The sequence below is a fragment of the Tyto alba genome, unplaced genomic scaffold (genome assembly GCF_018691265.1).
Source record: "Tyto alba isolate M040663 unplaced genomic scaffold, T.alba_DEE_v4.0 Super-Scaffold_3, whole genome shotgun sequence".
NCBI classification, from domain to species: Eukaryota; Metazoa; Chordata; class Aves; order Strigiformes; family Tytonidae; genus Tyto; species Tyto alba.
Window position 1 is genome coordinate 12,051,037 of NW_024881304.1, and position 27,598 is coordinate 12,078,634.

Below are 27,598 nucleotides of genomic sequence, written 5' to 3' on the forward strand. Positions count from 1 at the left end.
GTCACACAGGAGTTGGGGCCACGGTCAGCGGGGAGGAGGGTCGAAGAGGTTGAAAGATGAGCACCACGCATGTCCTGTGTTCAGCCGGACAGGGGCTGGGCCATCTTGCCTAGGCTGTGCTTTTGCCAAGAAAGATTGTGCCAGGTGATCCTTGAGGTCTCTTCCAACCTGGTGTTCTATGATTCTATATGTAGCAGGGAAAATAATGTGTTAACTGATGATGCTTTTAATATGAAGATTGCAATAATGCCATTGTGCAAGGGACGCATAACTGTTTCTAGTTCTTATTTTTACTGGTTTATAAAGGTTTGTATTTTTAAAAGTTTGTATTTTGACTAGTGCTTGATGTCACTTTATTTTTTTTTTTATTATGACTAATTTTTATTGTTTTCTTGTATCACAAAAGATGTAGTCATGGGTATGTTGTATTCCTCCAGTTTCAGTTAGTAAGGGAATATGTAAATCTGTAAGTGAATGGTTGTTACCACTCTACATCATAAGTTCCTGGGTGCCGAGATGCAGCCAGCACCCCGTTGCGTTGCTGTGATATGACCAGTTACATAGGGAAGGATGGCAAAAACCACACAAGCCAGCTTTTTTTCCTCAAAAGCATGTCTAGATAGGAGATGGGAGAGGATGAGGAGCCTGGAACGCGTTCACCATTTGTAGTCACAGTGTATCAAAATACTTCTGCTGTAATGAGCAGTTTTATGTAAACTGTGAGTTTAGGTTTAAATAAAACAAACTTCCTTTTTCCTACTACAAAAGTACAGCTGGTGCAGAGTACAGAGAGTGCTGTGTGTGAAAGAGAAGTACCAAACCTGCTGATGTTAAAACAATAATAGTAGCATGCTTTAGGGTATATGCATTAGCCTATTCTATGGATGATTTATTTAATTTTAATTAAGGCTATATTTGTGACTAGTTGCTTATCCAGAACACCCCACCCCCCGCATCCCAGTAATAGACCCTGTTTATCTGCATAATAACTGAAGTGTTTCTGTGTACACTTTCATATTAAATCAGCCTAGATTTTAATTTTACCGTGTAAACTCAAAGTCTCTCCTGATTTCTATTTAATTTTTATGTCATAATTGCAAAATTAAACTCAACTTTGAGGGTTCTCTAAGATATTTTAGGATTGGATATATAACAAATAGGGGATTATTTTGACACAAAAACATAAATAATAATTTGTTGGCTTCCCTAAAATACAGCAGTGACACAATGAGATCATGTCACCTAAAAATAATGCATGACTTCAAATGAAGATTTCTTATATGACAAATTGTTCAGCATTTGTGTAATATTATACAAATTGGCTGGAGAAATTTAACATATCTTCAGCTCCGAAAACTCATTAATGAGTAAATGGGAATAGTTTTTGCAGATGACTGACTTCATTCAAATTACTGATGAAAACCTGATGTAACAGAATACAATGTGTGTGGGGAGACTTTCATCTGCTGAAAAGCTTTAAATATGCTATTTGTGTTTCATTGAGAAATTTATTAATGAGTGTCTCTACAGACAATCTTCTGTAAACTTGCTCACTGAAATATCGTATTATTCTGTATAATAAACTTAAAAAACATGCTTTATAGAGTTGAATGAACAATTTGACAGACATTTTGTGTTAGATTTTTCCAAAAGATTGTGTGTAGATGAATTCATATACAAAGAATTTAACTGAATACTTAGATGTCTGCTTTGATATGCGTTTTATATGTAATTACGGGAACATTCAAATCTTGGGAGCCTAAAATTAGAACTCCCAGCTGCACGCTAGGCTGCAGGTGCACGTGTGCGTGACGCACTTCTCTTTGGTATCTGCTGCTCAGTTTTTATCGGTGATCACAATACAGAAATTTCCCAATACTGTTAAATTTTAGAGAACAGGAGGTACAGTGACTGTCAGTTGCATTCTGCATCCTCGCAGAGGGAGGAAAGGCTGCAGGAGAATTGTGCTGATAATGCGGCCGTAGCCTTGCAAAAGGGCTGGTGGTTGGATTTGCCGTTTGGGTACGCACGGAGCAGCGTTACTGCCTGCAGCGTGTGGCAAACCTTTTTGCTGGAGGTGAAGCTGGAGGGGGGGGTGCAGGGAATGGGATTTTGGAAATGCAGCATGGCTGAACCCGTGGAAAATGTGAGCCAGAAGAGGTAGGTCCTCCTTCTCCCTTTCAGTTCTCACTGGGTGAGATTCTGCCTCGAATTTGGGAAAACAAAGTAAAAACTATAGAACTGTAGCTTTGGAAAAATAGACTGTCTCAAGTTTTGAAAGGCGACTGGGCAGAGAGGACTCTGCTTTTAGAGATGAAGCATTCTAATACTAGGAGAGATTTACGACTGATCAAATCTTGTAATGCAGTTCCTGTGCCTAGTTAAACTAGATTGTGGAGTTTTTTGGTCTTGAAGTAAAAGTCATTTCTCTGAGCCAAAACTTTGAGGTTTGGGTATTCTTAAGACTTCAATAAAATGCTATGTAATGGCTATATTTGCCAAAGTGGAAAATGCAGTAAAAACATTTAATCGAGTCGTCAGCTGTTCCCTCCTTCATCAGATCAATCAGCGACTGCATGGTGAAACAAAGTTCATGCACTTGTGCTCAAAACCCAAGGAGAGCTGCACCTTTCAAAAGTCTCCTCAAATAGATTGGCTTTCAAAGCTGCATGTACAAAAAATGTAAGTTGTTTAATGTACAGAGCAGAGTTGGCAAGGAATTTAAAAAATGGTTAACCTTGCGGAAAATACTTTAGTAATGCTTCCCTCTGAACGTAACTGAAGCAGCTCAGGTATGAGAATATCCTTATTTATTTATTTATTTATTTTGTATTAAAAGGTTCTTTTGTATCTGAGGCAACATGAGCACAGACCTTGTGGGACAGATTTTTTTAAAAAGTGTTTCTGTATGTAAATTTGATTGGTTTATGTTTGGTTTGTTTGATTTTGCATATGTTCTTTGCAAGCACAAATTTGCTATTCCTGCACATATCGTTCATAAAATACTTGTGTTCTATTAATACACAAGTGTTCATTACTTGAAATTTTGCAGAAAATGCTCGAGTATGTGTATTATACTAGAATCTCTTATTTTGGTTTAGAACTTGTGTAAAACAGAACCACTCTGAATATTGTATAGTTTTAGTTATTTTGTTCACACTATCTGTTTAGGAATATTTTTTTTTTTTTTTATTATCATCTTGCATAGTACACAGTAAAAAATTTGCCAGTAGTTTAATTTCATTTCAACATTGATAAGTATGCAAAAGCATGTGTGTTCATGAATGATAAGCACTCAAGTGTTTCTGGAAAATAGCTTGGAAAAAATATTGTGTGGAAAATAATATTTTAGTTGCAGAAAGTGAAGTATTTGTACATGAAAGGTAAGTTTTGAGATGCTAAGTTAGATCACTTTTTTTTTAAAAAAGCATTTGTATCAATTAAAATAAGAGACTATATGAGTTAGAATTGATGGGAGCTTTCCTTTAGATAACTAAGTTAAGATACCTCATAGTGCTGTTTGTGCAGAAGGCTTATTGCCTCAGGCTTGCATCTAAGATTCTCCTCGCACCTGAAGATTACTCGTTATTGACAACTAATGTCAGCAGTACATCCAGCAGGACTTGCCTGGTGTGCAGATTTCTTGGCAGAATTTTAGCTTTTGGGGCTGACTGTAAGCCATTAGCCTGGTTGTAGGCAAGCTCAGCTTTCTGTCTGAAACCTGCCCAGGTTTGGTGCAGGCAGTTTCACATGGTCCTCAGTGCTGGTTAGGCACCTTCCTTCTCCCTCCTCATACCTCTCCCCCAAATCACAAGCTGTTAAAATTAGTAATTTGGGAGGTGTTGTTTGTTTTCACATATTAAAATTACATTCATGTTCTGCACGGTCATAAAGGATAAAAAAATTAGAAATATTTTTATTGCTTTGACAGAATCTGACAGTACTTGGGACATGTGTTATAAGCCAATTATGTTAGGTGGCACAAAACTTCTTTTCCTTCAAGATGTCAACTAGTTTCAAGTTACTGCAGCTGTGTTTTTCTCAGCTTTTTGTAATTTTTTCAGGTGCTAGTGAAGAGTTGTGTTATCTTAAAAGTTCTAAGGAAAGCATACCTTTAGAGAAAGAAATCTACCAGTTGAACGGTTAAAACAAGGTGCACTCGCATACTGTTTTACCTTAGTGTGATCAAGACTAATTCTCTTCTAATGAGAAGAGAAAACACAGCTAGTACGGAGCAAATGTATTCAAGATAGCTGTTGTGGACATTATTTGAACGTACTTGGTCCACAAAGTAGATAGTTCAAACAATCCAGAGTTGGCAGCATTTCAAAACAATGGAATATATTTACAATTTCCTTCTATAGTACCTCCAAAACAGTTCCCTGATGTCTTAATGGAAAGCCTAGTGAATCGATAAAAGTTGGTGCATTTACTTAGGGTGGATTTGGATCAGGCCCCAGTAAAAAGAAAAAAATTCTGTGTTTGGGGAATTGTAAAGATAATAGGGAGTTATATCTGTTGGGAGTGTAAAGTTAATAGTCTAGGGCATCACATTTTTAGTGCATCTAATATTACCTATAGTGATTTAAAAATATTCTGGAGGTATAATCAGGTTGGTGGTGTGCTGAAGGCATGTTATACTATGCCGTGGAAATCTTTGTAGTCAAAACTTTGCACTGTTCACACTGGGCATCAGCATGAAATGTCTGTTGTCAAATTATACCAAGTGGCAAGCAATTCTTACATATTTGTGATAAATCAGACTTTTAAAAATAATCTTAATAAGCAGATGTTTATGCTGGGAATGGATAGGAACAGAAGTGAGCATTAGCAGTGTTCTGTCTTAAAAAAATGCTTCTGCAGTACTTTTATGCATTCCTGTCACTTTTTTGATGAAGCTTTCTATTCTTTTGCCCAAACTGATAGAATTTGTTCTTTGACCTTTTACTTCTACCCTTACTAGTTTTGCTTTCTCTTCCTCTGTTTCAATTTTCACTCTCCTTCTTGTTTTTTTTTCAGTAGTGGTGAGCAGACTTCTGCAAAATAGTGAACTTGTGTTCTGTTCTTTGCAAACAGCCAGATTTAGGGCTTCTTTTACCCCCTTCTTCTAGAGTTTGCTGTCCTGGAGGAGATCTTGACCTTGCTTTTTTTTTGGTGATAATTCACTTCTAGAAGGGATGTTGTCTTATTAGGTGCTAGAATAGATGGACTGTGCCATGGTCCCAATCTGAAAAGGGACAACAAGATTTGTGGGAAATTTGAATTTTGGGGATTAAAAAAAAAAAAAACAAAAAACAACAAACCCCTCAAAATCAAACACACACACACAAATAAACAAATACACACAGTGGATCTGTGGTGGTCACTGAATCTAGTGGCTCAGTAAACACAAACTGACAACCTGTTGTCTAACTGTGTTGTTTTTTGCTTATTTTATTTGCTCTGTTGTATGTGATGTTAGGTAATAGAATTGAGAGTACACAGACACCATTACTTTCAGTGACCACAAGAATAAATTTCTGTAGTGTAACTGTCCTGAAAGAGAATGCTGGAAATACTAAGAAATTACTAGATGACTTATGTGCTTCTACATCCCTCTGGAGGAGATGGCAGCTCAGTTTATGAAAGATTTTCAGAGTAGACATGCTGATCTCCATGTTACTTAATGTACAGTATGCCAGAATGTCCATTATTGGGTTTCCTTTTTTAATAGAAAAGATGCTGTACTGGCCTTTTCCAAATAAGAAGCATTTTCCTTATGTGCTCCACAAATAATGCAGTTAAGATACCTCAGAATTGCCTATGGCACAGGCTTGATCTGGCCTTTTGTAAAGAGTGCAGCAATATAGCATTTGAAGTTACTTTTTTAAAAACACCTTAGCTAAGTTACATTTGAAAGGAGAAGTGAATTCTGGAGGACAAAACGTTCAGAGGTTTCGTATTATGGAGGTAAGTTCTTATTTTTTATAGCATTAATAGAATTAATGTAACTAGCAGCTCCTATAACAGTATTTTTATGTTGATACTGTATAAATACTGCATTTATGAAAAAATAAATAGAAAGTTTGGGGTCTTGGTTTGACTTTTTAGTTTGACCTTGAAAAACATTCCCAGGTAGAGAGAGTTAAATTAACCCAGCTTTGAAAGAGGAACTTATGAATCATGGTTGCTAGGCTCTTCTTTGAGAGGCATGGGCTTAACATTTACAGTGAAGTATTTTAAAAAGTAATCCTTAAACTTGGTGGAACAGTGCATTTGAAATTACGCTGGTGAAATACTGTAAACGTCATTAGACTTTTAAATAGAGAATTTGCATGTCATTAAATGAAATAGGTATAATGTATTAGATATTGGAATATCAACTGTAAGACTTGTGAACTTTCATTAAGTGATTGAGAGGTGAAGAGGAAAATTAGGCATCCATCTCTTGGTACGTAATTCTTACGTCAGTTTTGTTATACTGTTCTGTGTATATTAGTCTCTTAACATTTGCATGGTCTAAGTTGTCATTCTTATAAGTGCTGCATAGGTGTTTGCCCCATTTGGATGCAGAAACAGAACTAAGATTTCCCTGAAACCTGCTCTTGCTCTCCTTGACTAAGATTACAGTGAAGCACGTTAAGCACTTGGGAGCTTATCTGACTAAAACTGAGGCTCCTGGGTTGGGAAGTATGGATTCTGATCCATACTTCCAGTTGTCCTAACCTAACTGATCTTGGTTGGGTCACACTCCTTACAGTTTCAAACCCATTGTTAAAACTCATGTTCAGGTCTCTGAAGTATTGATACTACTTTTTGCCCACTGGTATCTAGTCTGTGGCCCTTACGGGCTGGTCTCACGTGTTCATGCAGTGCTCAGCATAGTCAGGTTCCAGTGTTACTTGGGGCCCTATGGGTTTCTCTAACAAAAGGATTTGATTGCATCTATTTTAAATAAGTGCTTTGATAATAGAAAGCTATAGTTTATTTTACTTCATATGATAAAACAAAAGGAATTGCATTTAGGACTCTAACCTTCACTACTCCCTTGCTGGTTACGTCTAAATGCTGCTCTGTTATCCATACTGCAGGGGTAGAAGATCTTTTACATTGATTTGTGTGATCTGGCTGGAGTCTTGTGTGTGACTTCCTCTGAAATCATGGTTGTGATTTTGGGTGCGCAGCAAACCCTTTTTTCTGTATCAAGTGGTTTTTCTCTTAGAATGTTTTTTTTTTTTTTAATGAGTTTCTGAGTTTGCTAGTATTCTGGCATTTCTTTCTGTAACCTGGAGCTCTGATTTTAAAACTGAAAATGTGCTTCAGAGTGCAAAGAACACTTGTAAGTTATTCAGATTTCTTGGTATCCCCAAACTGAAATAGTAAAACATTTTTGTTTACATCAATTTCTGTCCATTTGTTTAAAATCTCAGCTCTGTATTGCCAGCAAATATTCATAAAAGTGTACTTGGAGTGAGCATGAGGTCTCAAACTAGTGTCAAAGAGTGTGCTTTATCTTGCAGGAGACACAGAAGTAGGCAATCCTTTTCTCCTGTTAATGATTTCCCCCCTGCATTCTGTACAAGCTGGTGTAAAGTCTGAGTCCAGCGTTGTCTGAAAGGTACAGTTATGAGAACAGGTTACAGGGTGTGGGTTTACAGTTCGTTAGACATTATACAGTAGTAGCCTGTCTGTGTGCTATTAACAATGTAAATAGCAGGCAGTGCATGCTGTTACAGTCCCATTCATCATGGTGTATTAATAGTCAAATGGAAATGACCCTGGAGTTTTTACTTGCTGTGTGTAAGCTTTTTTTATGCAGGCATAATACCCCAAGAGCTTCTCCGTGAAATACTAGCAATGACATTCAAGTTTATAATTTTTTTTCTTATGTAGCTTACTATTACATCACAGAAAGTAGATATTGAAAAATGGTTTGTTATTCCTATCTGATTCCTGCCCCCAGCATATATTTTCTAGTTTTGCCTAGTTTGCAGTAAGTTAGGTGTGCCCAAGGTCTTAATACTTTTAAAAATAAACATAATATAAATAAATAAGCAAGAGTTGCTACTTAATGAAGTAGAAATCAGATTATTATTTATCTGTTTGTATAATGTAACATCAGTTACGAAAAGGTGCCTGTGACTTAGATAAGTATAGCTCTGATATACAACAGCCATGTCAGATGTCCATGGTCATTGTATTTGTGTCCAGTGCAAAATCCAGTGGCAGCTGTTACTGCAGGTATCATGCTTAATTTGAATGTAGCACTAGTAAGGGTTTTGGAAAACCTGAGATAGACCTTCTTTTTTAAAGGAAAGTAATTAAATGCTTATGATGAAGATAATTACTACAAAGGGAGCCCTTGATTCTGGAAGCCGTTCGGTGTGGATACGTTCTTTTGTCTGCGAGGAACAAAGTGGAGTCTGTGGGGCTCTACAGGGCTGACAGCGTCATTCTGCCAGTGGTTACCTTGTGTTATGGCACACTCACTCTTAAAACGCAGCCCACTCTATTTCATAATTAGTGTTCCATTAATGAACAAAAATGAGTGTTGTTAAAAATACAGATAGGCAAATTAGTAGCTTTAAATCAAAACTCTGGTGTCAGTTCTGAGGTAAATAAATTTAACTTAATTTCTAAGTTACTGTTAAGATAAATCTATTGCTTGAGTTTTTGTTTTTCAGAAAATAAATTTTCTTATACCCATTTTAAACCTTTAAATAGCATAATAGATATCTTAGCCACGTGTTTGGCAGTAATGAAATTATACTATTATGTTTGCAGTTTCTTACTTTTTGTCTTCTAATGATCGAATAACATTTTTAGTTATAGAAGTGTAATGTACCTTTAAGTTGTGCAGTAATGGTTGTATTTAATGCTCCAGTAGACTGGATACAGTTCTAACTGTTAAGCTATATTTTTAAGAAACTGTGTTCTTAAAAACAAAATTGTAGAAACTAATTTTATTAGTAAAAGTCTGCAGGTATGTGTGTTATCTCTGAAATTCACACATGCTCTGACATACTGTTATCTCTGTTTCTCTCTCATATATAGCTGTTACACAGATCTCTGGCAGCAGATGGCTGGACTATAATGCACTGTTAAACAAATAAAACCATTAGGCATGTAATACTGCCTAGTAAACAACTGTGTGTTTAAAATGGTTTAAAAAATTAAATAGAAAATAAAGTTCATTTTTGAATTCATTTAATGAAATTAGAATAAAATCCAAACCCCTTTCAGAATACATAAAACATCCCCTCTTATGTTGTGTTTGTCATTTGAAGTCAGTCTTTTTTTATTACATTCTTGCATCTGGTATAAGATAATCAGTCCTAAATCAGTTTTCTAATAGATGTTTTCTACAAGTAATCGCTCATTTTACATTTATCTTTGTAGGAAGATTTTTGCTTTTGTAATACTCCAGCACAAAATTATCTATTGCATTATATGCTCTTTTTCCCTCATTTTCAAATTTGATACAAATGTATTAAAATTATGATTCAACACTAGTGTCATGGCTCTGTAATTAAACTGTTTTTCAATAATTGTCAGCAGCTGAGAGATGCCATTTTGTCTTTTTGTTTTTAGATATGCCAATATTTGGTCTTTGCCCGGCTCATGATGATTTCTATTTGGTGATGTGTAACCACTGTAATCAGGTCGTAAAACCACAGGCATTTCAATCACATTATGGTAAGTGCTTAACTATTTTTAATAATTAAGGGTGAGGTTAAATCAGGATTAAGCCTGGCAATTTTTTTTTTTTTTAAATTGATGGTGCATAGATCATTACATTATTAATAATGTCAAAGAACATAACCCGTGTTTAATAATTTTCTATACATTGTGATGCAGTTACATAAAAATCTTGTTCCTTTTAATTTTTTTTAATGCTTTCCTGAAATGCTGCATACATTTCAATTTTGAAATATATATAGTGTATTTCACAGACAGTATACATAGTGTGTTTGTGTCTGTGTGTCATTTCTCCTTGTGTATTTATACAGATTATTTTTACATGGGTTCTTTTACAGTGTGAACTTGAGCTAAAAGCTGAACTTAGAAATTTTGTGGTAAAACATAGTATGCTTCCAATGGCCAGTAAGCTTATTTATTTATTTTCAGAAGTATCAGTTTGTATTTGTTTTACTGGTCTGAGGGTTTTGTGTATCAGCTGTGCTAGGAAGCTCTTGTTGTGTTGGTTGGTGTTAGCCAGTGTTTATAGAGGACTGAGAAAATGTGAAGTGCTGTGCAAGTTCAAGTGCTCAGTTATATCTCCTGCAAGCCTAACTGGGGGAGGTTGACAGTTCTTTTCCACACTCCTTCCAAAACTAGAAATTAACCTCAAACAATTTCATGACAATATTTGGATAGGAGGTTTTTGGTATTCAGCATTTGTTTCTCGAGAAACTCAGGAGATGTTTTCTGACCAAAAGCTAATGAGAAAGAGCATCTTCTGAACAACTCCTTCCTCCCTCTGTGTGTGTGTATTTGTACGTGTTCCCTTATTTCTAGGCCTGTGCATGTACCAATTGCCTTTGTGTTTAAAAGGATAGAAGGTGCTGGATATGGGTAGAGAGTCTCTTCTAGTGTTGAGAACAAGGGATACCTTTTCTTGCATCTTAAATAATCCAGCCTTTTGGCAAGAAAAGATGTATTTCTGCTGCTTCCTAGAGAATGGGAAATGGTCCTCCTATGCTGTGCAGAGGGTGAACTTCTTATCCTTTCTACCTCTCACTTGTTTGTTTTTGTGTTATAATGCCTTATGGATTACCCCTACCCTTGATGCTGGATTCTGTGGTTGTGTTGCACAGAGTGACTTGGAGAAGAATCTGAATAGGTTTTGTGACCTAATTCTGACTAGTTTTCTTGTTATTCTGTGGATGGCAATACTAATAACATTTTTTGTAAAAAACCATGATTTTGTGGATGTAAGTCTCCCGAACTGTAGGGAGCCGGAAGAAGAAAAGGGCATCAGCTTTTCTTACTCTGGTTGCTGTAAGCCTTTCTATCAGCCAAGAGCAAGTCCACCCCTTGCCAGTGCGATTCCTCACCTGTCACTGAATATCAGTTTGGGATGTCCAATAAGTTCTTCTAAAATATCATATTAAATTGATTCTGACAGTTAAAAATAAATTTATGGGGGAGGATTGGATGGTACTCAGTTCTGAGTGTGTTGGCATATTGAATCTTCCATCTTGAGGTCAGTAGTATGGAACTGGCTCGGGTTGGTAGGGATGTAGAGCTGTGGATATCTGCAGGCGCTTCGGGTTGTTTCTTTGAAATGAGCAGGTGATCTTCAAACACTGACAAACAGGCAGCTGTACTGTAGAAACAAGTATCGTAGTTGTTAGCATGACAGCCTTATGGGCAGATTGCAGCAGCAGTTTACCAACTGAATACGTATGATATTGCTTCTTGACAATGGACATGAAAACATGGGGTGTTGTAATGCTGCTTGTACCTGTGTTGAACTTGTTATGCGAAGTTAATTCAAACTCTTCTGTAAGCGCTATTTGCAATTTGAAAGGGACAGAGAGAAGAGGGAACTACAAAATGAAGGTATGGAAAATATTAAAAGAAAAATCGAAGAATACTAATGTAATGTTTCCAATCTGTATCCCATTGTGGGAGCGTGACCTCTAAACATGAAACTTTCTGTAATGTAAGCCTTACATCAGTGGCAGATTCATACTTTGAGAGAAATGTAGAAGGAGGGGATGGAAATGATGAAGCTATTCTTAGTATTTCTTAAGCCCATTCTGAACAGCGAAGGCGCTCGCTGAGGGCTGCGGTGTGCAGAGGAAACAGGCGGGGTCATTCTGATGAGAAAAACAGGCTTGGGTGGGGTGAACGTCATTAAAGGACTTTAGTTTGCCAAACTAATAGCCTCAGAAAGGTAAGAAGGCTGACTTGGTGATTTTCTGTAGTGTTAGCTCTCACTGCTTTTTATCAGCCTTCACATTCTTGAAACTCTTACACAGTTGTCCCTCCTTTTAGCAAATTGAATGTGAAAGCTGATAAATACGGCAGGTGATTGATTACCAGGCAATGGTGTGGGGTGTTTTTTAATGCAGTGTACTTCAGGAGAAGGAAATTGCTGAGGTCCTCAAAACACTCAGTTCTTTTAGAACAAAAGGTACGCACACTATCATAATAACAAGAAAGTAGAATGCTCTTTGGATTCATCACAGTCAGTTTGCCCTGAATTAGGTCTTTTATTGTGGCATTATTTCAGGGATTAATAAAGGAGAGATCACTTCAAGCTCTGAAAAATTGCAGTGCATCAGTGAACCTTTTTGTGATGTTCTTAGGGTCTTTTATTTTTAATTGTTACCAGAGAAATAGTAATCTCTTTAAATATTCTACAACTCCTGGTGGTATGTATTGCTTGTACTTAGTGTTCTTTGAAACTTGTCATGTGGGATTTTTTCTGAAGTAGTAGGAAATGCTCTTTTAAAATGTCACTTTTGTCAAAGGAAGGCTAAACAAACTATTAGCTACACCTAATGAGCTGATTAATTTCTTCCAAAGCATATTTGTGATAAACTACTTAACTAGATAGGCTGAAAGTGCATTCTGGGACATATGCTGGCTTTTTTCCCTGGACCACAAGTAGTCAGCAATAATTTAAATGTAGCCTTGTTCCTCAGAATATTTGACAGTTTTAATAAAATACTTTATTGATACAAATCACAGATTTTTATATGTAACTGATACTTTTATATTTCATGGGTTTTACTAGAAGATATATTAATTAAAAATTAAATTATACTTTTTGAGGCACTCTGAGTGTGCATTTGGAGTATGAATTGTCATTTTAGTAATTTGTTCTGTACTGTCGGTATATATACTATCATTGAATTGTAAAATTTGGTGACGTGTTTTGCTATGTGTAACACTACATGTAGTTTAGTTTTTAAAAGCAATCTAACACAATGAGATATCTGAAGTCTGTCTGTGGTATTTTCTCTAGCCTGTGAGTAGCAGCTGACTGTACACTCCCAGCAGTTTTACCCTCTTGGCCTAGGGTGGCAGCAGTGCTGGGGATCTGGTGGAGCAGGAGCAGGCCAGCCAGCTGAGGAGGAATTGTTTCAAGACAAATCCTCGATTCTGTCAGATCTCAGCTGCTTCCTTTGTGGGGCTGGACAAGTGATTTAAGTCCTTCCTTGCTAGTAGTCTTGCTTCCACTTTTTGAATGGTTATGGTTTCGTGCTATCTGCATCTTCCTTGGATGGCTCAGGATCAATTCAGAGGTGAAAGATGGAAAAAATATATAATGTTCATGCATTCAGTCTCATGGGTGAAGCACTGGAAACTGCTTACATGACCTATTCTGATAAAACACAGTGTTTTTTTCCAGCTGGAGTATTTCTCATGTGCCAGCCTCTCCAACTTCTATGCTATAGAGACCCTTCCTCTGTACTTAAATCAGGTACATTTCTTAAGTCTCTGCACGGTTTCCTCTCTTTATATATAAATTCTTACAGTAAAAATGACTTTGTCACATTGCTAACTGTCATGTTCCTCAACACAGTGGGATGTGCCTGTGTCCCTTTTATTTCTTCTCTCTTCTTCCCACAAAAACGTGCTAGACGTGATTCTCATGCTGCATTGAAAAGTTACTCTTCGAGCCATCGCGATAGTTATTTTGGGTTGTTCATGGAAACCCTGAAGTGATGTGGTTTTTGGGCTGTATGACCTTTTGGTGATATTTCAGCCATTCTTTGGGTTTATCACATCTTGTGGTTGTCAGCCTTCTGTCTGAGGAGAGCTGCTTCTCTGTACCATCTGGGCTGCTTTGTGGCTCCAAGAGAGGAGATAGCTCGGCAGTGTGGAAGTAGCATCAGTGTAGAGAAGTGGGATTTCTTCCCTCTAATTTTTCCTAGTTTATTTACAGAGTTGTTTGTTTTCTCTGTGCCTTGGTTTCCGTGGCATTAAACTCTCAGCAATAATAGAGAAGGCTACCTGTAAAACTTAAACTGAGAGTGCTTGTGAGTCATGTAACGATTGTGAAAACCATTAGTACTGTACAGATTGGAAAGAGATGATGATAGTGCGTTGGGTTGTCAAGTCATTAAAAAGCTATGTCTAGTGTTTTGATTAACGTCCATAGGTTTGGCATGCAGTGGCAAAGGTGAGCAGCTGCTGTGAGCTTTGCTTGCCACCGCTCTGTGCTCTTGTGGGGAATTGCTCGGGCATTTCGTTTTCCGATCTGTGCATGTTTAAACCTGAAGCATAGGATTCAGAAGTGGGATAATAATACCAGGTTTGCCAACCTTTTGTGATTTCTAGGAGGTTGTGAGATTGGGGTAGAGGTGGTCATTACACAACCTTATACTCGGCCTGGAGAGACTCAGAGGGCAGATCCTGGCAGTAAAGTTGTTCACTTGTGTTACTTGCCTGGGTCCTTCCTGCAAATCAGTGTAAGGTCTCTTGTGAACCTCCTTCATCTAATTGTATAACTGTACTCCTTCCTCCCTCAGCTGGTTCTCACACCCACCTTTAGTTAGCAGGTTTACTACTTTGGCTAGTCATAAGGATTTTCTTTGGTGGTGATGTTAAGTGCTTGAATTCGGAGAGAACATGTGATATTTATCATGATTTTAATTGGGATAAATGATCTGTTAACTATCCCTAACTATTACTAGTTTAGAATAGAATCGAAGAGAGGCAGTGTTTAGCATTGATTACAAAATCAAAGATAAAGTGCCTGTACAAGGCAGCATTCGAAGCAGATAGGACAATAAACAAATTACTGAATCTTCTTCCAAAGCCATTGCACCTGAGGATCGGGGCAGTTGTTGTTTGGTGCTTTTGTTTGGGGAGTGGGGCATGTGGGGTTTTGGTTTTGTTTTTTTTTTTTGTTGTTGTTTTTTTTGTTTGTTTGTTTGTTTGATTTAGGTTTTTTGTTTTTTTTTTTTTTTTTTTCTTCTCATAGGAAATTGACTGAGCTCGTCCACATTTTGGAGGGATAAGCCTTCATTATGGCCTGCCTACTTTTGGCAGCAAGCATTTTGTTTCAGTAATTAAGTGTCCACTGTTCTCTAATGTCTTTTTAAAGCAGTATGAAAGCGTTTGTTAGAAATCATAAGAATTTTCTTGGGTATCTAATCTTCTGTAGTAGTCTAATAACCAAAATAAAACTTTAATATTATGTGGTGTGTCACAGATGTGCTGCAGTAATCTGCCAAGCATATTGCCAAATGTGCACAGGTGGCATTATGGCTTGAGTTAATGTATATGATTTAACAAATTATCATTGGCAGCTTCAGCAGCTTCTGCTTAAATACCGTCTTCTCTCAGTAGTTTGCACAGTCCAGATTCCAGCAGTTGGATCTTAGTCTCTGGGTACAGCAACAACTAGTTTAATTTCTTGGCAGAGATTTGTGAAATTCTGTAGCTTTTGCAAGAATCATCTTGGCATATTTCCAGAAGAGAATGGGCTCAGAGGTCAGCACAGGATTCATTTTAGAAAAAAAAAAAAAAAAAAACAACAACAAAAAAAAACAAAACAAAACAAAAAAAAAAAAAACAAAAAAAAACCAAAAAACCCCAAACAAACAAACAAACAAAAAAAACAAACAAAAAACCAAAAAACACACACAAAAAATGTTTCAGCTGATAATTTAGTTATTTTGAAATAATGCTTCATTAAATAAGAAAGTATTACCACCTGGAAAGAAACTGTGTAAATGTATTTTGGGTTTTGAAATGTGTACCCCAAAGCCATTAGTTGAATACCAAATGTGCCATGCAGATTTTAAGGAGTGATGAAGCTAGGCACTGTGGTTAATTGTAACATCACAAACGATTCATGTGCAGAAGGTTATTTCTGTAAGCATAATGGCTGTGGTCTTTGCTTATTACATGAAAGCATAGGGAGTCTGTTTGAGAGGTTGATGACAGTTTTCTAGTAAAACTTCCTCCTTTTTGTGTGTACATAAATTTGTCAAGTTCTGGTTGAAGACATAAAGCATTTTGAAGTATCAGCTAACAAAAAACATGATGTTCAGATTCAGATTTAAGAAAGCAATTGATTGTTCGGTTTACCACTTACATGGTAACTCATGTTATTCTACCTACAGCCCTGTGTGTGCTAAAATATTACAAACTGAAAAGTGCTTTGGTGTGCTTTTGGCTTTTCTTACCTTTGGTTAGTGTAAATCAATTTTTTTTTCATGCTGCTCTGCCATAGCAGAAGACCTATAGGCAGAAATCCTTGTGGTTTATTACTGGCTGAATGGAGAATATATTTTTAAATTATATTCTTACAGAAATGTTACAGTATTTGAAACAAGTCTAACATAAGAGAATTATACAAGGGTCCCATGAAAACCCTGTTCCTTTATAGTGATCTCCTTGCCTAGGTATTTGGAGGCTGCTCCCTTTTCAAGTAAATATCGACAGGGGAAGAACAAGTGGAAAGAAAGAAAAACAAAGATGTTTATCTTTGTGGGAAAAGAGGAAGCAGTGCTGCGTTCACTGTCACTTACAGAAATATTTGTTCAGCAAGAGGGGGAAAGTTAGTTTGTTCATCAACAGATTGGAGCAAGATCTGAAGAGAACAAGTAGTTCTAATAGAAAATAGATGTTGAGTGTATTTTGACTATAGCTTTGCTTTGGAAGAAGCCGGTTGGGATAGTCGCATCAGGTCTACAATTAAAAATGATTGACAATGAGAAAGTTAACCAATCTAAAAGTCAGTGTTAAGTTGCATCATTCATCACTCATTTTGAATGATGTAATGGCACGTGGAGCAGAACGCAGCTCTCATAACCATCGTTTCAGATTTTCTGCAGATTCAGGGAAGGCTGTTCTGCATCAGCTTTCGTGCTCCAAATCCTTGGATGGTTTCCTTCCCAGCTAAAAGGGCTCTTTCTAATGCTGAAGCCACTCCTTCAAGCTGGAGCTCAGCCAGAGGAGGTGGCAGGCCATGGGCACGCAGGGTTTGGCACGGAGCCCTAAGCTGAGTGCAGAAGAATGAAGCTGCAACCTGCTTAAGATCTGGGGAGGTGGAGGAAGCCTGAATCGGAGGAAGAAAGGGCAGGATTTGTGCTGTTGTGGAGGAGAGCTGGGAATGCGTCAGAGCCAGAGATGGAACTTGGTGTTGGAGAGTGGAGTTAGAAGTAGTTTCATTTCAAAAGCTAACCACATGCAGATCAATTATTCGTAAGGACTTCCTCATTTATTTTTGGGGGAGAAGTATGTGTTCTCATTAACTGTGTAGATTATTCCAAGAACTGCAAACCTCAGATGAACACCATGGCGTTTTGTGATTCCAGGGAGAAGTATTCTGGGAAGCTTGTAAAACAACGTTGAGTATTGAACTGTCACAAAGAAAATAGTTTGGGTTGGTTTTGCCTTTTTTTTTTTTTTTTTCTTTTTTTTTTTTCATGGAACCATATAGCTTCAAGTTGCACAGACTGTACCCTCTCATCCCTCCATCTGACTCTCAAACTGCCACATTTGGAAGAGAGAGGATTTACACATAGTCTCTTTTTCTCTGCAAGCACAGCAACAAAGGTCAGACAGGAAATCTCACCAGTAACCAGCAGTTATATTAATCTTTTTGCCCATGTGCCACTGCTCCCGGTGTAGAGCTGTGCAGCCCCTGGCTGGGGCAGCAGTGCCCAGCTAGTGCAGGCAGGAGGGTGGCAGCTGAGGCAGGGCCGGTTCAGCACGGCTAGAATTAAGTGGTTTTGCAGTGTGGGGGTGTGTGTGTGTCTGAGGATGGGAGAGAGAGGACACGGGGGAATAGCTAAAAAGGGAAATGTAAAACAAAGAACTTAAGTAAAATACATATAAAATGAAATAGATGAAGACAATAAGGAGGAAGCTAAATAAGGAAGGTAGGAGAAAATGACCTTGCAGGAGGGAGAATGAAGTAGGTAAAGTGCTGGTTTTATTACTCTGAGGGGGGGGGGAGGAAATAGAAAGGAGGAGAGATTCAACAGGGCAAAACAAACAAAAGCTTTTTCACTACTTTTTCCTCTCAGTGTTTTGGCAGCAATGCTATTAGTGTCGTTTGTGTAACATCATGGCATTCTTGGATCTTGAATGTTTTGGTGGGGGGCGGGGAGAGCAGCAGTGTGTCCTACTTGAGGCACCTCTCCTGACTTTATCAGGCACTGACCATCAAGGAAAGTGATGGGTATGTGCATGCCCGTGCACACTCATTAATAGGTCATCTTATGTTTGTTTCCTTATACATCCCTTTTACTGTTTCTTGCTGGACTTCTTAAGATTCTTTAAAAACTTTCATCTTCTGTACTCTAAACAATACAATTTTAGAGTAGGATGCACGTGTATCTTTCAGCAGCTTTTGCAGTAAGAGAAATGCCCACCAGCTCTCTACAAGTGGAGAGAAAAGGAGGTAGTATACTAGATGGAGGAAAGCTACCCATACTGGACCTACATAAAAGCAGTGTTTTGTAGGAACTTCATCTGCTGCCTCAGGAAAAGTAGGCAGCATTCTGAAAGCTATTTTCTCACCTACAACAATAGTGAACCAAACGGCAACAAGGCATGGATGTTAGTGTTGGGCTTGTGGAAAAACTGGAAACAATATTGTTCTTACCAAATTAAGAGATCAGTAACATTTTGGTTTTACACATAGCTACAAAGTAGCTGCTACCCAGTTTACTTAGGCATTGTATCAACTAATGGTCACCTGTTATTTATTTACTCCTTTTTGATTGACAGTTTGCTTGCTTTTTAAAAACAAAGTTGCAGGTATTGACACCATACTGCCTTTTTTTTTTTTTTTTGTCCCTTCAGGCAATAAGATACACTTAGTCTAACATGTGATACACAAAGTCTAGAAACTGTGTTTTTAAGATATTACCAGAAGAGGGAGTGTATAACACTTTGTATACAATGAAACCTGTAAGTTTATTGATGAATAGCAATCAATAACCACATAATTTATGTATTAAGTTTTGGTGTTGTGTTTTGTTAAAAAAAAAAAAAAAAAGAAATTACAGGCTGAAATTCACCTTCAAAAAATTACAATTAATGGCAACTTTTTAAGCTCCTCCTTAGGCTTAATTCAGTTTAAATAATTATATCCAAGTAATGTAAATGGTCTTGAAGTCAATTCAGATTCCTAAATGTTGTGTTGTGTCTACCTGTGACAGAGATTTAAAAACCTTTTTAATAGCAGTCTTGGATTAGGTCTTGCAGTACCCAGGTGTATAAGAGCTCCATAACAATGTGGAACTTGATTACAAATATCTTCAAAGAATGTAAAAAATCACAAACAGAAATAGATAAGTATGATATGAAATTTTACATAAGTCTGTGATACTATTATTGACTAAACAGGTTGTCTTTGGCTATCTCAGGCAAGAACAGCCAAAATACTTCCAAACTATCATCTGCTATTGATGAAACAAAAACATAATGTAGTGCTTGTATAGAAAATCAATATTTTTACTCTATAATTTATGTAGATGTTCTTCCAGTTGTCATGCAGCAGGGCAACAGGTTAATACTTTGAACAATAGCAAAATGATGTAGGAGAAAAAGCCATCAGTGTGTCTAATATGTAAAATCCTGATAAACTTTGTCTATTCTGGTGCCTCATACAAGTTCTGCAGTGTCTGAGAGCACTGCTGGCCACAAAGATTGCAATTACATTTTGTTTCCCAGGTTGTATTAGAGAAAGAAGAATCGTCATCAAAAGATTCTTGTCCTCTTTTCTGTTCCCCATGTTGGTATGAAACTCTCACTCTTGATACTGCTGTAAAGGATGCAATTAGTCCAGGCTCCTGGAGAGCTGAAGCAGTTCCTACATAACTTGAGTTTTACCCTGTTGTTTGGCAAGATTGTCAGAAAATCTTTAACTCACAATTCTATATAGAGTAGCTTTCCGAAAGGAAGCCTTCTCTTTTAGCCAGATAACCTTCTTGCGCTTTTCCCCCATAGGATTTTCTTCCTCTGCCAGACAGAATTTGTATTGTGCCATGTCCTCGATGTGTGACCCCGACAGTTGCAAATAACCTGTTTGTCATGTCTGGCAGTGGGAAAAGCCCCAGTTTCTGCAGTACGTTGTGTCTAATTCTATGGACTAGGCAGGAGGTGTGCCCCTTTCAGTGTGCCCTTCCACCTTTGAGCCTGAGTCTTTCAGATATTTGTGGATTATTTATAGAGCTGTATTTGAGCTGATCAGAAGTTTTGTGTGATATACTTTGATAGTTTTAAGAGCTGTTCATTATTGTCAGTAGATATTCACATGGAATTCATGTCTCCTCTTCTTGCTAAGAGGAAAATTGGCAGTCTCCTTTGTTACTGCATGGCTGAAGTCTTCATTTGAGTTTGTAGGCTAAGCGTTTTGATGTTCTGCTGTATTAGGGTGGACTTAGTGAAGTAATTGGTTTTGTTTCTTTTACTTTTCTAGATCATAATGAGAAGCCTTACAGTACTCTGTAAGGCTTTGGCCCTTCCCATCATTGGCATGGGACTAGCAAGCACTCATTTTCTTCAGTTTCATTTTGGCTTACAGTCTCTGACAAGCCACACACAACCATGTATATGCCTGGAAGCATGCCATGTTGGCCCTCTCCTGGCCTCTAAGGTCAAAGGAAAGGTTTTTAAACTGCCACAGTTCAGTCCCCTCCCTGTCATAGTGCCATGTATCCATGTATTCTTTGACCAAAGGTCATCATGTAGGTCACAAAAGCTATCTACCAGCCAACTTCTAAAAATACCTGTGACTGCTTTGATAGCCACAGAAATTATATAAACTTACATATATGTGTGTGCAGTATTGCAAAGCTTGATGCTCACATCTTGCTTGTCATGGATTGAGAATGACAGGTAGTGTCACTTAAATTTGGTAGTGACCAGTTCCTTTCTCAGTCCCACTGTCCATAGGATTGATCAGTGTTCAGAATGAACAGGGGCACTGACCTTTAGGACCATACCCATCACCTTTTTCTTTGGTCACAAGAATGTATGTGGGGAGGCTGGAGGCTTGGCAGATAGTTAGGATGTGCTGAAAGCCCTGACTAGCTCCTGGGCTGCTTACTATTTCCTCTGCCTTGTCCAGTTGTCCAGGTGGCAGCGATCCACAATAGCTGTGGACCACTTGAAATCTTATATACTAAATGTCTTTTTCTGGTTTTAGTCCCTGAAAATGGGATAAGTCTATGTGGAAGTCTTCACTCTGAGTGTACACGTGCTATACAGGTAGCAGTTATATTTTGTATTTCTAGTATAAACAAGCATGTTGTGAAAGTGGAGTTGATACTAAGGCAAAAAATGCTGTCACTTGACTGTGCACCAACAAGCCTGTCAAGTTGTTCCTCTGTACTCAGTCATCCATTTTATTTTGGACTTGCTCCACTTTTCTGAAACCTGAGGAACTTCTAAGCATGCCCACTTGGAAAAGAAAAGAAAACACCAATACCAGAAATCTTGCCCAATATATTTGCATTTTCTGTAGCATGTAAGACACTCTCCAGAGTGGCAGCTGCTAGAGAGAAAAACCTGATTTCAAAATCCATTTCCCTGTGGTTCTGGGAATTTCATTCATGACGGTACTTCAGAGAACTTGTTTCCAGTTTTGCAAAAAGATACACAAGACCTTAAATACAAGTCGGTAGTACTACTGTTTGTATGATTTTGCTGCTCCCTTCACTAAGGCTGGTTTCATGGCAGGATTCTTTCTATGCACTGCCCTCCCCCAGCAGCATAACCAGTTTTCCAGATCACCATGCTGGAGTTCTCAATTGATCAACTTTAAGGAATTTGGTTTTGGCTTGAGGCCCATCATCCTCTTCCTTCCAGGAAGAACAATAATAGTAGCCAGTACCCAAACAATATCTTTAAAGCAAAATATTTACAACAAAATCATTTTAGACAGGACTAAATGTAAACATAAGCAGGCTGCAGTGTATGCAAGCCCAACTTATGCAGTATTGATATCAATTGGATAAAATTCCTTGGAAGGTGAAATTTTTTTTATGTATCCCTCAAAACTTCCAGGAAATGGCAAACTAATCATTCCTGCAGCTCACAACCCAGTTCTTTGTCATCCCCCAGTTGCTTAGGCCTCCGGCCCATTCCCTGGGATCAAGTCACACTTTTGCTCCTTGCTAGTCCTCACGCTGTTAATTGCTAGCTTTGGCACAGGAAGGCTTGTGGTTTGTGAGACTGTCAGGTCTTTGAACGGATGGTTTTGCTCTTTGTTACGGAGAGAGCAGATGGTGCGAGGGCTTGAACTGAGTGGTCAGGATTGGGGGAGAGGGCAGGAACGCTTTTTGCTGTGGCAGTATTAGCTCACACCAGCCAGCTTAAAGTGATTGTGAAATTGGTGCCTGAGATTGCTGAATTTTGAGAAAGGATAAATGAGTTGTTTCGTGTGCAGTGGAGATAATGAAGCCTGGTCGTCTGTGCCTTTGTCCTGTTAGTTTTGCCACCACTCTGCCTCCTGTTGCAACACCTCCTGCTCTGGCACATACATAGTTTCAGGTTTCATATCGTGTTTTGCCACTTTTTTTTTTTTTTTGCCTGCCAGTTCATAAGACATATGCATGCCAAAGCCAGGCTGGAGTGTGCACATGATGACTGGCCAGTGAAGATCTTCCTGCCTGCTTTCCATAAAAGCACTGAGAGGTCCTACCTTTGCTGTCTGAATGCTGATTTTAATGATAATGATAAACCTCCAATACCTTTAGGACCTCTCTCACCAGCGGGTGGGAGGGCACACCATCTCAAATCTAGCTCTTCAGTTTTCTTAAAATTAACCTAATTTAAAAATACAGAACACTAACGTGTAGACAATTGGAAGGAGACATGGTAGAGCTGTGTTTATCTCACTTCACAAAACCAGACAAGATTATATAATGTAAGTAAAAGATTAAAAATTTCTCTAGCCAATCATAAAAACAGTTTTCTTGGTAATGTAAAACGTGCAGAATAATTCAGGTTGTAGAATGATTCCTCTCCCCCCCGGCATTTCTTAACATTCTACAGTACTCATTCGTACTAGGCAGCTACTGCATGTGTGTGCATAGTGATAGCATCACAAATGATACAAATTAACTTTTCATGTTACATGTGTTCAGTGCGGAAATGAAGAAAGGAGGGGGTAGGAGGGTGATGCTATTTGTTATCTTTAGCAGGAAGCAAACTTTCCATTGCACTGGTTTCAATGCAATTCAAGTTGTCCTTCTTGGATGATTTTGCAGCACCAGACCTGGAAATTAGGTTCTCTGCAGTGATCCATATAGAACTGCTTCTCTCTCTCTCCCGCCCTGCTTGCGCTGTCCTCCTGGTGTTAGAGCAGGAGTCTTGTCTCTTCAGCCTCGTCCCCTGGGAGCAAGCAGTGTGCACAGCTGTATGTCCCCTTGGGTATGTGTCTGCACAAAGTATTATCACAGCTTGCAAGGCTAATTTTAGGCCTCTGAACTCAGGTATTAACTGATGGTATAAGTGTTTATATTTAATGTTGTTGGTGTTTCGGGGATTTTTTTTTTAAATGTCTTTGAGTAGTGTTGATAGAAAATAACACTTAAAACCTCTTGTGATATTTAGTACCAGGGGAAAAAACTTCAAAATTTCATTGCCTTATATAACAGGTTGTTTTTACTACATTAAGTAAAATCACTTTTGCATGTCAGAGTACACTTGCAGCATGTGATTTAACTGTGGCACATGCACAACCCGTTTCAAGGTGAGACCCCATGAATATTTACTGCATAAAGTTATTTCGAATTCTTTTGTCATTGGAAAATAGTAAATAAAAACAAAGGTACAGATTGAGACCGTTGGCATGTATGCTGCTACTATAACATAAGCAAGCATAAAATCCTGTTGCATTCTCTCACTGCCATTGTGTGCCTCCGTGGGCTGTTGCCATTTTCTCCCCGTCATGCCTCTCCCTTCCATTCCAGCTCCTGTTTTGACGCCCAGCTGCTGGGGTGTCTTAGCGATTGGGTTCTCTTTGTCATCACTCTTACTCAGAAGGAAGACAGCTTTCGGTATTGTTCCATGTGGGAACTACATTGCCTGATCTTGGTCAGTTTATTTGTGGAACAAGCAACAAAGTAGAAGTTACTTGCCCTCTTGGTCCTAAAATGAGAGCAGGCCAAATAAAAGACTAAAGAAGGATAAATTCTAGTTTTTAAGACAACAAATACTTCAGTGCTGGTTCTCCACATAGTAGTTCAAAGACAAGAATTTTGTGAACCACTAAAATCTTTTGGAGACTTAGCCAGTTTTAATTATGGGTGTCAAGTAGAAGAGTGTACAAGAGAAACAAATCCTCCAAAAACCATGAATGCGTCTGGTACCAATTTTAGCGGTGGAAGGAGGTGTGTTTTAAAAACAGCATAATCCAAGGAAATGTCTTTGTATTTCTGAGTTGTCCTTAATAATTAATGGGTAGGTGACATGAGCTGTCAACTTATCTTGAAATTCAGAGCAAAAGAGGAGCTGGTTGCTATCTCATATTCTGAGTACATAGACATGGGAAAGTTAGTATGTAGTATTTGTGGTTTATGTTTTAGTACTCATTGCTAAGCTTCTTAATGGGAGCAATAGTCTTCATGTTTCTATATGTTCCTTTAAAAGAAGAAAAAAACCAACATAAACAAAACCCAGACTGCTGAAATGGTTCTCCCTGCTTCTACTGAACCCTTCTTAATGAAAATAAAGTAATATGCTAACACACTGATACTAATACACAAAGGCATTTCCACAAGCCAACAGCCTTTCCTCTTGACAATCTTTTTATTTTAGTGAAGAAGTGGTTTGCTTGGTTTTAAAAATGAATTTGGGTGTAATTCGATAAGTGAGGAAAGACCAGAAATTTCAGCTTTGATTATGGTAATTTAAAACAAGAGCAAAAGCCACGAACTGTTTCTTCCTTTTGTCATCAGATACACTGTAATTTTTATAAGTGATTACTTAAGAAATGGTCCATAAAATAGTAATTTGGTAAAAATTAGATTTTGGTATCTGTGTGCTGACTTTGGGTGGAAATCAGACCTTGATGTTCAGATCTCAGTCTGGAAATTCAGGACGGCAAGGCCTACCTGGAAGTTCAGGACGGTAAATGCTGGAGTGTATTTTTTTGCTGCCGGAGAATTACACCAGGAATGTGCTGTGGTGCCGTGCTGGGGTGGCAGGGGCCCGTCCCCCTGGAGAGCCGCAGCTCCGGGGGTGCCGGGTGCCCCCAGGCCGGGCGATGCGGCCGCGGGGGAACCGTCCCAGCACGGAGGTGCTGTGGCTATGGCCGTATCTGACCGGCACCGATGCCACCTCCGTGTCTGCAGCGCCCATCATCCGCAGCGGGTTTGTAGGTAAAGCTGAGGCTGGCCAGAGGCCCGGGGGCAAGGCGCCGGAGCCCAGCCTGCAGCCCCAGCACCCGTGGTGACGAGGCGGCCCGGCGTGCACGCTGGCCTTGCCCACGGGTGTCGCGGGGCCTCGACGGAGTTCACCGAGCGGCGCAGATAATCTCACAGCGAGGGATTAAGCGCTGCAAGCGGCCTGCGAGAGCCCTTCTGAAATGTCACCGGAGCGCTCTGGCCCAGCTCCAAAAGCAGGAGGGTGGTGAGTTTGCCACGAGCGGGGGCAAGCCGAGGAGCTCTGCTCCACACCGCGCCTGCTGCCGAGGCCGTGCTGGGAGCTGGTGCTTTTCTCCAGAGCTCCAGGGCCGGCTGTACGAGTACCTGCCTGGGGGGCCACGGGAGACGGGCTCTGCTCCCAAGCTGTTTCCCCGCAGAAACTTGAAAATCCCCCAAAAGCACTCTGAACCACAGCTCTGATGGGGAGAGTGCAAAGGGGGGAAAATAGCAATGAAAGCTTAGACAGCTGATTGCAGTCCTCCCAGGCCTCTAGATAAATTGGCAGCTGTTAATCAAAGTGTTAATCAAAGAAAGAAACTATTAAGAGCGTGTTCATTTTAGCTTGCTTTCCCGAGTGTGCTCATCCGTGTAATTTACAAATCAGAGGGCAAATACATTCCTAGTTACGGCTCTGCGGATGCCTGCCTGGCTTTGGGCAGGATTGGTCTGTGCCGTTATATCTCGGCTTTGGAGGAAATGGGAAATGCAGACACAGCCTGGATGTGTCAAGTGCAGTTGTGTTTTTATTTAAAAGGTTAAACTTGCACAAACATTTTAGTTACCACATCCTAATTACAGCATTGCTCCATTCTTTCAAAGTGAAATGTGAAAAGGCTGGCTTATTTAATTCGAAAGGCATTATTGTGTAAGCACAGTAGGTTTGTGCCCTCATTTGACTGTATTAGTGATTTCTGTGAGACTTTGCTGTGCTAATGCTGCAGTAAAATTTTAATTAGTGTATAGTTAGCGTGGTCAGTGTTTTTAAACATGAAAACAGTTGTTTCATGCCAATTGTGATTGACTAGTGTTAATCAAATAAGCCGTAATGCTCCTTTTTTATAATTGAAAAATTGCTAATGCCTAAAAATGTTAAATCAGGGTAAAATAATGTAAGGATCTGACTTAAGAAACCAAATTATTTATTCTCTGTTTTCCATTGATGTTGCAAATTAAGTATTTATGTTCCACAAGGTTTCAAGTTTTGGAAAGTTATTTGCCTCTTTAAAACGTCTTTCAAAAATATTGCAATTCACCCTGACACAGGTTTGCTTCCCATCTTCCTTTTCCATCCTGAAAAAGTTCAAAATTTTGTGTTTAAAAGCTTGGAATAGAAAACAGGGTGTTAGCCATGCGGGCAGAACCCCAGCCCAGGTCTCTCCTGTTGTTCTCATTTCTCCATGAGGTGGGCACTGCCCACAGGTACAGAGGCTCGGTAATGCCTTTCTCCTGTTGCTGTAGGGAAGCATGTAAGTTGTTGCATCCATAGGGGGTGTGTGGTCGGTGCTGCATGTACAGGGACAGAGGTGAGAGATGGGGGACTGGTATCAGAGATGTCCACAGGAGCTTTCTTCTTGGCATTTCCTCGTCTGCGATGAGCAGTAACACCTCGGGGGAAAGCGGGGGCTGTTGTAGTTGGCCAATTTTTAGACAACATGTACATGTTTATCTCCTTTTTTAATCTTACAAAGCTTTTGTATTGTGTGGCAGTGGAAGTCACTAGTTAGTTATGTAGTATGTAAGAAAAATATTTGTGCTTGATGTCTTTTTTTTTCCCTAGTTTCTTAATGACAGAATCAAAGAATGTAATTTACTTAGCTGACACTACTAGTTTTGTGTATATCCTGTGATATTTCCTCTTAACTCTCCTGCTCAAAACAAAGTCAATTCACTCTTCTTGATCTCTTTTGTATGGAAACCTTTCTATTTCAAGGCCTTTTTTTTCACACCCATTTCCAGAACTTGTATCAGTTAACCCATAGTCCATTTTGGATTTTGGGTCACTAACAGCTTTTAAGCAAGTTTTCAATGTCAGCATATTTTTTTTGTAGTGGAGCTGAGTCTGACAGTCAACATACAGTGATTAAAGTTTGCTACACTTAAAGGAATAGCTACAGGGGAAAACATTAAAATTCCTGATTGTGGCAGAAATAGAAGCATTAGCAAGATGAAAGCCAGGCAGGCATTTGGATATATGAACTCATCTGAATACACTGCACAATATTATAAGGTCTTGTAAGGAGTATTGTTGATGCTGAAGAGGC

General features: G+C 38.8%; 1 protein-coding gene across 3 annotated transcripts in view; it reads left to right on the top strand.

Annotated features, from left to right (window-relative positions):
- The window catches only part of ATXN7 (ataxin 7), an 89,339-nt gene that overhangs the window by 39,777 nt on the left and 21,964 nt on the right, over window positions 1-27,598 (top strand). For 2 of the 3 annotated variants that reach the window (XM_042799515.1, XM_042799517.1), the window contains one exon: window positions 9,571-9,675. The exons of the other annotated variant lie outside the window; for it this stretch is intronic. In XM_042799515.1, the coding sequence (XP_042655449.1) occupies window positions 9,571-9,675 (105 nt within the window). The remainder of the gene's footprint in view (window positions 1-9,570; window positions 9,676-27,598) is intronic. 3 annotated transcript variants of the gene reach the window in all.